At 51.8% G+C, this 14492-nt stretch overlaps 1 protein-coding gene across 1 annotated transcript; it reads left to right on the top strand.

Moving 5' to 3' along the window:
* Positions 1-401: 401 nt before the first annotated feature.
* On the top strand, positions 402-13847 carry IL10RA (interleukin 10 receptor subunit alpha). The gene is made up of 7 exons (XM_027563615.1): positions 402-583; positions 2989-3103; positions 3705-3895; positions 5005-5174; positions 6046-6193; positions 8209-8330; positions 11111-13847. The coding sequence occupies exons 1-7, from the start codon at positions 517-519 to the stop codon at positions 12038-12040; spliced, it is 1743 nt and encodes a 580-aa protein (XP_027419416.1). The 5' UTR covers positions 402-516; the 3' UTR covers positions 12041-13847.
* Positions 13848-14492: the final 645 nt, after the last annotated feature.

Raw genomic sequence — 14492 nt, 5'->3', positions numbered from 1 at the left:
CACACACCTATACCACACACACACACACACACACACACACCTATACCACACACACACACACACACACACCTATACCACACACACACACACACACCTATACCACACACACACACACACACACACACACACACACACACACACACACACACACACACACACACACACACACACACACCCCCTTTTCACTCGATCGCACTGGAGGCCCCGGGAGGTAAGGAAGGTGAGAGCTGACCAATCCCGGTCCCTGGCCGGGACACCAAGCCACCGCCCAGGCGCTCCCCAGCTTCCTGTCCACGAGCTTGGGCAGTCCGCGCAACCGGCGGCGGGCTCAACCTCCTGACGCAACGGCGTGCGGGCGGGGCGCCTCGAGGCCCCGCCCTTCTGGCGTCAGCCTCGCGGGGCGTGAGCGGACTCGTCAGGCTGAGGTTTCAGTCGCAGCCGAGTAGAGCCGCTGCCGGAGGCGAGCTTCTCGGCTCCGGCTTTGGCCCCGGCACGGGAGAATGCGGTGCGCCCAGGATGCTGTCGCACCAGATAGTGAAGCTGGTGGCGCTCCTCAGCCTGCTCCTCGGCTCTCGCGCGCACGGTAAGGATCTGGGTCTAGCCTCGCCCTCTCCGCGCCCATCCTGCTCCCTCTCCCACTGGTTGTCAACTGTGCATTAAAGTTCTGCCTCCCACGGAGAACCCCGTCTGACTGACCGGCCCTCTGTGGAAAGAGGCACCCATCATCTCCCCCCTCCCCGAATCTCCCGCATTCTGGCAAGCCTGAATCTCAGTCTCACACGTTGTAGACGTCTAACAGGCTGAGATTGACTGGGGTAGTGGGGAAGTGTGGATAGAGAATTTAAATGACCACCCCCCGTTCAACTCACTGCCCACCCACGTCCCGGTGAGTCATAAATTCAGCCCTGACTCTTTTGTTGTTCTAGTTCAAATTATGGGACTGGTGGTCCCTCTGGGAAATTACTTTGATCTCAGTCTGACTCTACTTTCCCTTAGCTCTCCAATTAACCTGTTTCTTCCCCCGTGCCATGTCACCCCTCAACTCTTTTCCTCCACCATCACCTGTCACCCCCATCATATCATCCGTTCTCCTCCTTTAGCCCCCAAAGCATTCCCACTGCCACCTGCCTCTTCTTTCCTACTGTTACCCTTTAGCTCTCCTAACCCAGCCAGATGTCCTGGAAAGTTTCTGCAATTGAAAAGCTAAATCCTGAAGGGAGAGAATGAAAGGGCGGGGAGTCCCAGAAACAGAGGCAGAGAGAGCAGGGAGAGAACCAGAATATGAAGTAAAACATGAGGTCACCATTCACATGATCGAGAGCTGAGCTGGGGATGTGCAGCCCAAACACCACAGAGACCCACTGTACTTTTCACTTTCCATGTACTCTTCTGAAATTGAGAAACAGACTTGAGGATCAAAGACAGTATGAGAAAGCAAGCAAGATGTGCTTTCTAAGTGAGAATGACCGTCAGGAAAAAAAAAAGGCATTATCAGAGAGATGATTAGAAGTTGGAGAACTAGGGCAGCCTAGGAGTCAGTGTCAGATGCAGAGATATTAAGGGACTGGGGAGAGAAGAACTGGATGTTGGCATTGGCCTTGATATGCTTCATTGCACTTAATGGGCAAATCTTCATTGCAAGACTCTTAAAGTAGGTGTATTTATTGCATTCTTACAAATGAGAAGATTTCTGCTAGGTTAAATGATTTGCCCTTGATGAATGGTGTGTGGAGGAGGGAGGGGAAGACAGGAGGTGGAGAGAGGCTTTGGTATTTAGTATCTTCCCTGGTGGCTCAGGTGGTAAAGAATCTGCCTGCAATGCAGATGAGGGTTCGATCCATGGGTCGGGAAGATCCCCTGGAGGAGGAAATGGCAACCCACTCCAGTATTCTTGCCTGGAGAATTCCATGGACAGAGGAACCTGGCAAGCTACAGTCCATGGGGTCTCAAAAAGTCCAACATGGCTGAGCGACTAACACACACACATCTCACCTTGGAGCCAAGGGTGCCAGTTTTTTGTGGAAATGTCCTCAGCCCAGTCTAGGACCAGGACTATTTGTTGTACTCAGGCTGAGCCTGGATATCTGGCTGTAGTAAAGCTCTCCTGGAAGCTGGGGAATGGGGCAACCACTCAACTTGGGCTTCTGTGAAGAGAAACAGGTAGATGCCAATGAGGAGGATATCTGTGTACCAAAGAACTCCAGAGAGGGGGGCCTTGGGTTAAGGCCAGAACTGGGGCCAGAGTGGGAACCAGATGTGGGGATGGGAAGCAGACCTTGGGATAGGGCTGGAGCAGGCACAGGGATTGGGCACAGCCAGGGACCAGCTCATCTGAGAGCTCATTATGGGCACAGATTAACCCTCTTCCCCTGCCTTCTTGCCTGGAATGCATCACACCCAGCTTGTCTCTTCTCACTTCTGCTTCTGATCCCAGATAGCACAGATGGTGATTTAAGGACACATTAGCTCTGGGATAAGATCCATCTGGATTCAAGGGCCCATTCTACCCCTTACTATCCCCACTGACCTTGGGCAAGTCACTTAAAATCTCTGAACCTTCATTGCTTCTCTAGTAAACTTGGGGTAATAGATGCCTACCTTGTATGACTACCGTGGTAATTAAATGAGACACAGTATATGTAAAGTACTTAGCTGAGTGCTCAATAAATAGGCTTCCCTGGGGGCTCAGCAGTAAAGAATCCGCCTGCAATGCAGGAGACTTAAGAGACATGGGTTCAATCCTTGGGTCAGGAAGATCCCCTGGAGGAGGGCATGGCAACCCACCCCAGTATTCTTGCCTGGAGAATCCCATGGACAGAGGAGCCTGGCAGGATACAGCCCATAGAGTCCCAGAGAGTCGGACACGACTGAAGCGACTTAGCAGGCAGGCAGAATGCTTGCAGCCATCTGCAGTAGCATCTCTTCCCCGGGGTGGGTGGTGGGAGGCTCTGCTACCTCTGGTACTGACACTCTCCTTTCTTCTGATAGAACTGCCCAGACCTCCATCTGCGTGGTTTGAAGCAGAGTTTTTCCACCACGTCCTCTACTGGACACCCATTCCAAATCAGTCTGAAAGTACCTATTATGAAGTGGAACTCCTGAGGTAAGCAAAAAGGAGGGTGGAGAAAGGAGGGAGATGAGTGAGCAAGTGGGAGAGTGCAGCCCCTTCTACGCACCCCTGGCATGGGAAGATACCTGCCTTGTTACTGAAATGACACCAGGAGGGACCCTGGCACATATCTATCAGTTGACAAGTACCGATCAAGTCTCATGTGCACTGAGCAGTATGCTGGGAGCTTGGGATGAGAAAGCCAAGCCTTTACCGTCAAGACTTGTCCATCTTATTGTAAAAATAGGAAAAGCATCCATAAGACAGTTGGAGAACAAGGAAGCCCTAAGGACTGCAGATGAAATTGGGAGGAGGAAGAAAGTGAGCTGTGTTGCAGAGTAGTAGGAAGTCTTCCTGGAGGAGTTGGCATTTGAGCTACTCATATTCCAATCTGAGAGTCTTCTGGACCACAGAGAAACTGGCTCAGAGCCCCAGAACCAAGGGAGATCCCCTTGCAACTGGATGCCCACACTAGAGGGAATACCCTGAGGGCTGTATTGTCCTGTGAGCTCTCCCCTGGCCCCTTGCTTCCCTCCTAAAGGAGGTAGGGTGAAGCATAAGTTTCTCTCCCCATGCCTACCCTGCTGTCTCGCAGGTATGGAGTAGAGCCCACCTCCTGGAAGTCCATCCAGAGGTGTAGCCAGATGCTGATGATGTCCTGTGATGTCACTATGGAGACCCTGGACCTGTATCGCAGCAATGGTTACCGGGCCAGAGTCCGGGCAGTGGACGGAAGCCAGCATTCCAACTGGACCTCTCCTAACACCCGCTTCTCCATGGATGAAGGTGCTTCTCCTCCCCTGGGCCTAGAGCATGGCTTTCAGGCTCCTTTCCCGCCAGAAGCTCTTGTCTAGACCTTTGCTCTCTGTTCCCATGGCTTGCCACATCCACCTGGCTTTCTAGTCAGGGATTTAGTTGCTCAAAGAAACCTGAGTCAGGACTTTGGAGAAAGTTTAGATGAAAATAGCCAAGTTGTTCAAGATTTAAAAGGGAACTGGAGTTGTTTATCCTACAGAAGAGAAGTCTTGGGGTGAGCTGGAACAGCTGAGTCATGAGGGCCAGATTGGTATACTTGTAGGGTTCTGGGAGAGGAAGTGAATCCATAAATACTCAGCATCGGGCCACAAGCAACAGGCAGAATTTGAATCTGGTCCTGCTGCCTTTAGGGAAGAATTCCCTGAGATCAGGGTGTGGGGCTTTGAAGCAGTGAAAGTGAAAGTGAAGTGAAGTCGCTCATTCACATCCAACTCTTTGTGACCCCATGGACACCAGGCTCCTCCGTCCATGGGATTTTCAAGAGTACTGGAGTGGGTTGCCGTTTCTTTCTCCAGGGAATCTTCCCGACTCAGGGATTGAACTCAGGTCTCCCGTATTGTAGACAGACGCTTTACTGTCTGAGCCACCAGGGCAGTCCATTTGAAGCAGTGAACTGCTACTGAAATCAAGTTGGGAGTTTCTCTCTGCAGAGAGTAGTGAAAAGGATGATAAGCCCCAAATGTGATAGGATTCTTTCATTCTTCAGATTGGGACTGACTGTGCTCTTATGTGTATGGCAAGCCTGCTCTGCAGAAGTCAGAATGATACTCTTGGAGGTCATTGTCTCCCAAATGCCTGTTCACAGGCCAGTACTTCACTAGCTGCAGAAATATGACTGAGGAGTATGTTTAAAATAGATGTTGCCAGGGCTCCGCTTCCAAAATTCAGATTCACTGTGTCTTGGGTGGGTCCAGGCATCTGTTTTTAGCCCTCTACCCCAGAAATTCCTTATGTGCTGCCAGGTTGGGAGACCTGTAATACAGGTTTTAGAGTGGGAAGAACTTGACCTTGGAGGCCAGGGATGGGGTGCCCAGGCCCTCCCCGGCCCAGCGGCCTCATGGTTCTGTCTCCCCACCCAGTGACTCTGACGGTTGCCAGCGTGAAGCTCGAGGTGCACAACAGTAACATCGTTGGGGCCATCCAGCTCCCCAGGCCCGAGGTGGCCCCTGAAGGCGACACGTATGAAAACATCTTCCACAATTTCCGGGAGTACCAGATTGAGGTTCGCAAGGCACCAGGACACTATGAGGTATGGGGTTCTCCACGGTCAGACTCACCTGTCTCCTGGGGCCGGAAGTGCCTTTTGTCCTCCCCTTGGGAACTTTACCTGCAGAGTCAGGGAGGTTGTGAGGTGGATGGGGGTGGAGAGGGAGGGTTGAGATGGCCTCAGTCCTCAAGTATGTGCTTCTGCCAGATGGCAGGGAAGGCAGTGCCTGCTAGGTGTCTGCGGGACATTGTATAACTACAGGGGACATTGTATAGCTATGGTTTCCAATCCTCTTGTAGGCGGAGACTTTATTTTGTTTTATAGCTGGGGAAATGAGGCTCCAGGAGGCCCTGTAAGCACACGCCCATAAATGAGGGACCTGGAACCACAAAATCCATCTTCTTTCCTATCCACCATGGGCTTCCCAGGTGGTGCCCAGTCATAAAGAACCCTCCTGCCAATGAGGAGATATAAGAGACACGGGTTCAATCCCTGAGTCGGGACGATCCCCTGAGGAGGGCATGGCAAACCACTCCAGTATCCTTGCCTGGAGAATCCCATGAACAGAGGAGTCTGGTGGGCTATAGTCCATGGCGTCACAAAGAGTCGGACATGACTAAATCAACTTAGCATGCATGCATGCATCCCTTTCCACCACAGTTGACTCCAGCCCCTTCTGGGAAGGTCCTCAGTATCTATAAAACACTTCCTTTTCTCTTTTAGTACAAAATAAATCATGGTAATCACAGAGACCTTGGGCTGCATTGATAAAGCAGGGTTTGTCACCTTAGAAAAAAGAACACTGAAGAAGGTTGACTTGCAGTGCTTTAGAGTATCTCTAACTGCCCCTCTGGCTCTCATGTGCCATGGAACAAGGATATCGTGTTTATTGCTCTGGTTGTTTTCATTTCAGTCCCATGGCAAGGTCAAAAACGAAAGCTTCAAACTCCCAATCCCGAGAGGGGTGGGAGAGTTCTGCGTCAGGGTGAAACCGTCTGTGGGCTCCCGAGTAAACAAGGAGGTCTGGTCCAAGGAGGAGTGCATCCTGCTCACCTCGCAGTGTGAGTTGGTTGGGGCTGCTGTCCGGGCAGGAGGGAGGCAGGAGGGAAGGAAGCAGGGCTGCCGCTGAGGGGCACTGTGCTGGCCCCCCACCCGCCAGCACAGCCCTCCATCCTAACCCAGCCCCTGTGAAAGAGCTCCTGTTGTCCCGATTTTAGAGAGATGGGAACTGAGGCTCAGTACCTATAAGTGACTTCCAGGCTGTGGCCACAGTGCCAGGTCTCCCACCAGAGCCCAGCTAAGCTCCCAGGAGCCCTTCCCAGCCCCGCTTAGTCAGCTGTGATGGTTCCTGTTTGTCACATTCCTCGGCTGAATGGAGCTAGGGACCCCAAGGGCATCTCAGAACTTTCCCTCCTCCCCCTCAGAGGAAGCAGAACTGAGCTAGCTCTTCTCCGCAGCTGCAAAAGTCAGCAGACACTGTGCCAGGCTCCCAACCAAGTGCTGGGGGTGTGGAGGGTGGGTGGCAGGCAAGGGAATGTGTGAAGGGTGTGAAGTTCATGGTTCTGCCCACAAGGATCCTATGGTCTGCCTGGGAAGACAGGGCATGGCAAGAGGAGGCTGCATCTAGCTACTTGGGATAGTAGATGTTGAATGCCTAGCGGGTGATGTCAACAGTCAGTGGGCTGGGAGAGTGCCCGGTCCAGTGGGGGCAGCATCCAGCAGTGACCAGAAGGACTCCTTGCTTTTCTATACACATTTCAATTTATGACAGACACTTAGAAGCTGGTTGTTATTTAAGCCCCACTCTCACTGAAGCAGAGCAAGGCACCATCTCTGTGCCACGTGGCCTTACACACTTTTTCAACATCCACTCACTAATACAGAAATAGTTTTGTGTACAGGTCTGGGTTCAAATCTCAGCCTCACCACTTAGGAAATATATCACTTTGGGCAACTTAATCTCTGCGGACCTCAGGATGCTAGTCTATAAAAATAGGGACGGTAATAGTATTTACCTCTTAAGAGTAAGAATCAGATAACATAAGTATCGTAGTCCCCCCTTATTCCCAGGGCATACGTTCCAAGACCCCCAGTGGTGGCCCTGAAATCATGGATGTATACTAATTTTTCCTGTACATACATGCATATGACAGAGTTTAATTTATCAATTAAATCGAAGATAATTTTAAGTTAAAAGAATGTCCAAATTGCCAGCATCATTACTCTTGCACTTTGGGGCCATGATTGAGTAAAATAAGGGTTTCTTAGACAAAAGCACTGAATACCACAACCACCCATCTGATAACTGAGGCAGTCCCTAAGTGACACAGGCAGGATCTTCTGGACAGAAGGAGGATTCATGTCCCAGGTGGGACAGAGTGATAGAGTGGGACAGCATGAGATTTCACGTTACTCAGAATGGAACATGATTTAACTTATCAATTATTTATTTCTGGAAATCGTCCATGTAACGTTTTTGGACCACAGGTCACTGAAACCACAGATTGGGGCGGGGGGTGCTGTTTTCAAGGGCTTGGAACTTCACAGCCACCTGTGAGGGAGGCACTCTTATTGTGCCATTTTGTAGATGGTGAAACTAAGGCTCAGGGAGACTGAGTAATTTGTCCACGGCCTCACAGCTAGTAAGTGGTAGACCTGGGATCGGAACCCAGGTCTGGCCGCTCCCAGAGCCCCCCTTCTTACCTGTTGCACCATCCTGCGCCTCAGCTCTGTGTGCCATCGTGTGAGTTCTCTGCAAAGACTGGCGGCAGGGTCCATGTGTTTAGTGAGGGATCCTTCAGCGTGGAGGGTGGAAAGCCAGGCAGGGATTCCCAAGAATCCAGGGACCACTCCCAGTGCAGGGGGCCTAGGTTCAGTCCGTGGTCAGGAAACTAGGTTCTGCACGCCACAGTGAAAACAAGAATGCAGCTGCGGCCTCGGGAGCTGTGGCCTAGAGGTAGCCTGAGGGGCCGGAGGGGTGGTTACTCGGCCACTCACCGAGAGGCCCCTGAGAGGGGCCACGGGGACGCCCCTCCACGTCCCACGGCCTACAAACCCATCTCTCTGGACCCCACAGATTTCACAGTGACCAACATCAGCATCTTTCTCACCTTCGTCCTGCTGCTCTATGGAGCCCTGGCCTTCTGTCTGACCTTCCAGCTGTATGTGCGGCGCCGGGGGAAGCTGCCTGCTGTCCTGGTGAGTCTTGCACAGAGGCTACCGCCCCATCCTTCCTTCCCAGCCCTACCAGGACTCCTAGAGGCAGGGCACACCCTCCCAGGCAGTCCGTAACCTCAGTCCTGATGTTTTCAGAGGCACCTTCATCAAGCACCATGGGGTGGGAGGGAGAACTTGAATGCCAAGCCCAGTACAGAGAATGTTGCCTTATCGTGGCCCAGAAAAAACACAGTAATGCCAACCCACCTCACGCCGTTTTGTTACTATTTGCTAATGACTGGCTGCAGACCAGCCCCTGGGCATTAGTACCTTGGAGACAGGCAGTTATAAGCCTGACTTTACAACGGAGGGAACTGAGGCAGAAAGAGATCGTTACATGCAGAGAGCCCCACAGCCAGCAAGAGTCAAGGCCAGAGCCCAGCCTTGCCCATCCCTAGAGGCTGTGCTGAGTGCTCTGGAAGAGGAAGACAAGGGGCTGTGGTCAGGGTGGAGAGAGCAGCCTGGAGAGGATGCTGAGAGGAGGGCTTCCTGGAGGAAGCAGCATCTCCAGCCCTTCCTGGGAGGGGCGGGGGCGGGGGTGGGGCAGGTCTCCTCTGACTACACAGTGCTGACAGATGCTGGTTTGTAGTCAGTCAGCCTCTGAAATTCAACTTGTCCCATTGAGCAGCATCTCCAGACCTCAGCCCATCTCTGGCCTGGGATTCAGACTGGACCAAAGATGGTCCCCAAAACTGACATTATTGGGATGATCAAGGACTCAGCTATAAGGATGGGCTCTGTCAGGGAGACAGGAGCCCGGGGAAGCTCACAAATGGAAGGGGACCTTCTGCAGGGTTCCCAGGATCTCTAGGGAGGATAAGGCAAGTGGCAAAGGCCCTCTGAAATGATCTTGAGTAAGAATTCCGGGATGGGCATGGAGTGGGGAGAAGGGGAGTGAAGCTGCCTGGTGAGCGCACCGTGGGGCCTGCCCTCAAGGATGGGGAACTAGAAAGCAGAGCAGTGGGAGAGGACCACTGGATAGAAGTGTCTTAGTTGAGCTTGAGGAAAGACTTCTAGTAAGAGGGAGTGGGCAGTGGAGCTACGGTTACCAAGCATCCACAACATGCTAAGTGTTGTACGGAAAGCAACTGAGTAAGTGGGCCCAAGAGGCTTGATCAGGTCTGGAGGGACAGCCAATGAATCAACTATTAACTTTAATGCAAACCAGTGAAATAGACATAGACGTAGATGCAAAAATGCCAAAGGAGATGACAAGCAATCTGTAGTTTTTTGTTCCTTCTGAACATTTGGATCAGAGACTTAAATCAGCTATTAACTTTAATACAAACCTTGGCCTAAATGACACAGCTGATAAGAGGCAAAGCTGGAATTTGAACCTGGAAAGTCTGGCTCCAGAATATACATCCTTAGTCATATGATATTAATAGGGATCCAGCCAATAAGAGTTGAATTAGAGTCATCACATACAAAGGGATCTAGATGTGCAACCGTGAGTCAGTAAGTCAGTCTATAAACCTTAGGAGTGCCTACTATGTGCCAGCTCAGTTTAAGCAGCTCTGGGAATAGAGTGGCCAATAAGAACAGACAACTTCCACCCTCAGGAGCTTGTGAACATTTTGTTGGGTATAGGGAGTGAGCGTATCTGTGTATATGCATGTGGGAGCACAGAAAAAAGAATTAACTCCAGAAACTAAGTGCTAAGAATAAATAAACAAGGTTGATAGGAAGAGGGGAGATTGGAAAAGTCTCTCTGAGGAGATGACCTCTGAGCCAAGACCTGAATGATAAGAAGGATACAGTCATACAAAATGTTTGGGGAAGAGTATTCCGAGCAGGAGTAGCCAAAGGCCCTGAGGCAGCACTGTCTGGAGCAGAAGGAACCCCAGTGCAACTGGGGCAGAAGAGCTAGGGGGAGAAGGGTTAAGTGACTTCCTGGGACCATTAGCAATTAATGGGGACTAAGCGACTTCACTTTCACGTTTCACTTTCATGCATTGGAGAGGAAAATGGCAACCCACTCCAGTGTTCCTGCCTGGAGAATCCTGGGGATGGGGGAGCCTGGTGGCCTGCCGTCTGTAGGGTCGCACAGAGTCTGACACAACTGAAGCGACTTAGCAGCAGCAGCAGCAGCAGCAGAGCCTCCTCAGCTCCTAGTTCTGTGCCTGTTCACTGACCCACACTGAAGCCAGGCTGTGTTTATGAGAGTCACACTCGGAGTGGAGAAATGATCTTGGTATCTCACCTCCAGCATTTTAAAAGATGAAGCAAATAGCATGGAATAGGACGGGACAGAATACAATAGATCACTATACACAGGCAGTAACAATAAGTATTATTTTGTGAAACTGATTTCAGTTGTATATGAATACTATATTTGTGTGCTATTTATACCTTACGTAGCGTTATTATGTAACATGTTTCTCACTCAGGGTCCTACTGGGGGGAAAAAGTCTGAAACACATTTCTAGATCTCAATGGTCCAGCCAGCCTCTCGGGTTTGAAAAGCACTGCTGACGGAGCTGCCTGAGAATGTTCACCTTTCCTTGCAGCCTCCCATTCTGTCTGAGCTCTGAGAACACAGGCTTCTTAGGTAGCTGGCCTGAGTCAAACTGAGAATTGCACGAGGAGGAAAACTCGATTCTGAAACAAAGCCAAAAGGACAAGCAACCTGTCCTGCAGGCTCTCCCGTGCCCCGTCTGTTGGAGCAGTGTCTCCTGAACCCCTCACCTCTCCTGGCTGCACTGGGGTGGGTTCCTGCTGGTGACTCTCCCGCCCCTCTCACTCTGCGTTCTCCTCCCCAGGTCTTCAAGAAGCCCAGTCCCTTCAACCTCATCAGCCAGTTTTCCCACCCAGAGACCCAAGATACCGTCCACACCCTGGATGAGGAGGCCTTCCCCAAGGTGACTCCGGAGCTGAGGAACTCAGACATGCACGGCAGCACCGACAGTGGCTTCGGCAGTGCCAAGCCGTCGCTGCAGACCGAGGAGCCCCAGTTCCTCCTCCCTGCCTCCGACCCCCAGGCCGGGGGGACTCTGGAAAAGGGGATGCCCCAGGAGTTGGAGAACAGCTGTGGTAGTGCAGGTAGTAGCAACAGTGCAGACAGCGGGATCTGCTTGCCAGATCCCCGCCTGTGTCCCGGCACGGAGCCCAGCTGGGAGCCACAGGTGGGGAGCGACAGCCGGGACCGGGAGGACAGTGGCATTGGCCTGGTCCAGAACTCTAGGGGACAGCCTGAGGATGCTCAGGGTGGCTCAGCTTCAGGCCATGTGAGTCCCCTGGGACCTGAGGAGCCTGTGGAAGAAGACTCAGTGGCAGGGGCCTTCCAGGGCTACCTGAAGCAGACCCAGTGCCCAGAGGAGAAGGCAGCCCAGGCAGGCGGCCTGGAAGAAGAGTCTTCCTCAACAGAGGACCTTGACCCCCAATTCAGGACGTGCCTGGATACTGAGGCGGGCTGGCCTCTACCAGCCCTGGCCAAGGGCTATGTGCAACAGGACCCCCCAGAAATGATTCTTGCTCCTTTGCAGACCCCTGAAGAACAGTGGGACCGACCAACTGAGGACTGGTCATTTCTGGGCTTGACCAGCTGTGGCGACCTCGGCACATCTGACTGGAGCTTTGCCCATGACCTTGCCCCTCTGGATTGTGTGCCGGCCCCGGGCGGTCTCCTGGGCAGTTTTGACTCAGACCTGGTCACCCTGCCACTGATCACCAGCCTGCAGTCAAATGAGTGAGGCAGGCTAAGGGCTTGCTTTTGATTTCAGCTGCACGCTGCCTGGACCCAGAGGATCCAGGGGCCAGAAGTGAAGCACAATGCCAGTCTGAGCACTTTGCTGCAGGCCCAGTAGGTGTCCAGGAGGAATCTAGACTAACACAGGATACATAGGTGGCATCGGCTTGCTCTGCAGACAGGGCCCTGCAGACTCTGGCAGAGCTGAGAAGAGCAGGGTAGAGACCTCCCCTCTCCTCGGGACACGTCCTGTGCTTTAAAGGACTCTTTGCTCAGGGGGATCATGAAGCCACCAGGCTAAAGGCAGCTCAGTGAGCCAGGCCTCCCCACTTAGGCCGTCCATGTGTCAGGAGAGCCTCCAGTAGGATGGAGGGCTGGGAGGATAGAGGCGTCAGGGCTGCCAATACAGGGGCCACTTCCAGGGGAGGAAGGAGGAAACAGGAGCCAAAGGGAGCTGAGATCCAAAAGGGGGCTTCTGACTCAGAACCCTGGGGATGTTGCGTCCATCTGCAGACAGTGCCCTCTTTCGAGCAAATAGAGCAGCAGCCCCCTGGGGCACTCGGAGTGGCCATGTCACACACTGCCCTCATCCTGCTGCTCCCACCACCTTGCTGACAGAACCAGAGAAACCATGGGTGTTTGTCCTGGTCCAAACACAGCCCTTCAGTGGCTCTCTGGGCTTGGACATCACCTTATCTGCCCAGGAAGGTCAGGGTTAGGACCTGTACTTGTGTTGCTGCTGATGTCCAGCTATAGGACAGGGCACTGGGCTGAGACCTCTGTCCTCTCAGTGATCAGATGTGGTGAGCTTGGACCAGCAGCCACTTCTCAGAAGTGGATGTCGCTCAGTTGTGTCCGACTCTGTGCAACCCCATGGAGGCTGTAACCTGCCAGGCTCCTCTGTCCATGGGATTCTCCAAGCAAGAATATTGGACAGGGTAGTCATTCCCTTCTCCAGGGGATCTTCCTGACTCAGGGATCGAACCTGTGTCTCCTGCATGACAGGCAGATTCTTTACCATCTGAGCCACTTATCAAAGGGCCGTGGTTATTCCATTTGTAAAATAAAGACTCAGTCTCATGCTGGGATGTTGGCCAGCCTGGCTTCTGGGGTGACACCTCCAACCCCACATGATGCTGGGCTGGGAGGAAGCCGTGTCCACACAGAGCTGAGGGCCGAGGGACAGCCCCACGCTGAGGGCTCATCCACGTAGCAGGAGTGGATGGGATTGTGCTGAGACAATGACCAGACCCTGGGCCCAGGGAGGGGGCAGGTGTAGGCTCTGCTTCCCCACAGTCAGTTTGGGATCTGTCTGCACCTGTGAGCAGGGAAACTGTATGCCCCCCGGGTCATCCTTGGCCCTGCCTTCTCCGTGCCACTCTTGGAATAAGCATCAGGCCCAGTGAATCCAGCCAGAGCTCCTCCACTCCGCCAGAAAGCTCATAGATGCCAGTCCGATAATAATTCCCTCTAGAAACAGGTCTGAGGGAGGGTTTCTCAGCATTTCCTTGGAGGGTTTATTTATTTAGTTTATTTATTGAAAAGGCAGCATGGTACAGGGAAAGAGTTCTGGGCATTTCAAGAGCCTAGTAGTTCTCATTCTGACTTCACTGTTCCTAGCCATGTGACCTTGGGAAAGTCACCTTTCCTGATCTGTGAAACCAGAAAATGTTGCCTGACTTGTTTTGTTTATAAGGTTCCACTGAAAACATGAGTGCGAATGTGGCTTGAAACACAAGGCTCTGTTAATGAGTTGATGTATGTTTTTTCTTCCAATAAATTATTGGGATCACAGGAATCTCAGAAAACCAGTCAGATGTCTGATGACACAGTGGCTGGTAGAGGCGTGAGGTTATTGATGATCAAGGATGATAATGAATAGGATGTGTGACATCAGTCAGATATCGATGACACAGTGGCTGGTAGAAGTGTCAAGTTATTGATGATCAAGGATGAAAATGAATAAGATGTGTGATGTCGCTTTAAGGCACCAAGACTGAGAACTCAACGCTCAAATCAGGTCTAGTTCCTCATGTTACCGTTTGTTGCCTGTGACCTTGGGCAAATTCCTTACTAAGTCCCCGTTTCCTCATCTATAAAATGGGAATAATAATTCCTCGTGGGGATGTTGGGAGGTTTAAACGAGATCATACATAAACAGTTTAACGTACCAGGTGTATGGTATTCTAGGCATAGGTAGCTGACATTGACTTTGTTTTTTTAAATTTTTAATTGGAGGATAATTGCTTTACAGTGTTGTGTTGGCTTCAGCTGTATGTTGTTGACTTGTAAAGCTGTAAAGGGAAATGAACAGTTTTTCCTGGAAACTGGTGAAAATGAAAGAGATCTTTAAAAATGTATATTAAATATATGACAAAATTGTTGAAAGAGAAGGTAAGCAAAGATAATGAAGGAATTCCCTGGCAGTCCAGTGGTTAGGACCCTGAGCTTTCAGT

The sequence above is a fragment of the Bos indicus x Bos taurus genome, chromosome 15 (assembly GCF_003369695.1).
Source record: "Bos indicus x Bos taurus breed Angus x Brahman F1 hybrid chromosome 15, Bos_hybrid_MaternalHap_v2.0, whole genome shotgun sequence".
NCBI lineage: Eukaryota > Metazoa > Chordata > Mammalia > Artiodactyla > Bovidae > Bos > Bos indicus x Bos taurus.
Note: the sequence above shows the minus strand (reverse complement) of the source record. Positions and strands in the feature narration are given on the sequence as shown.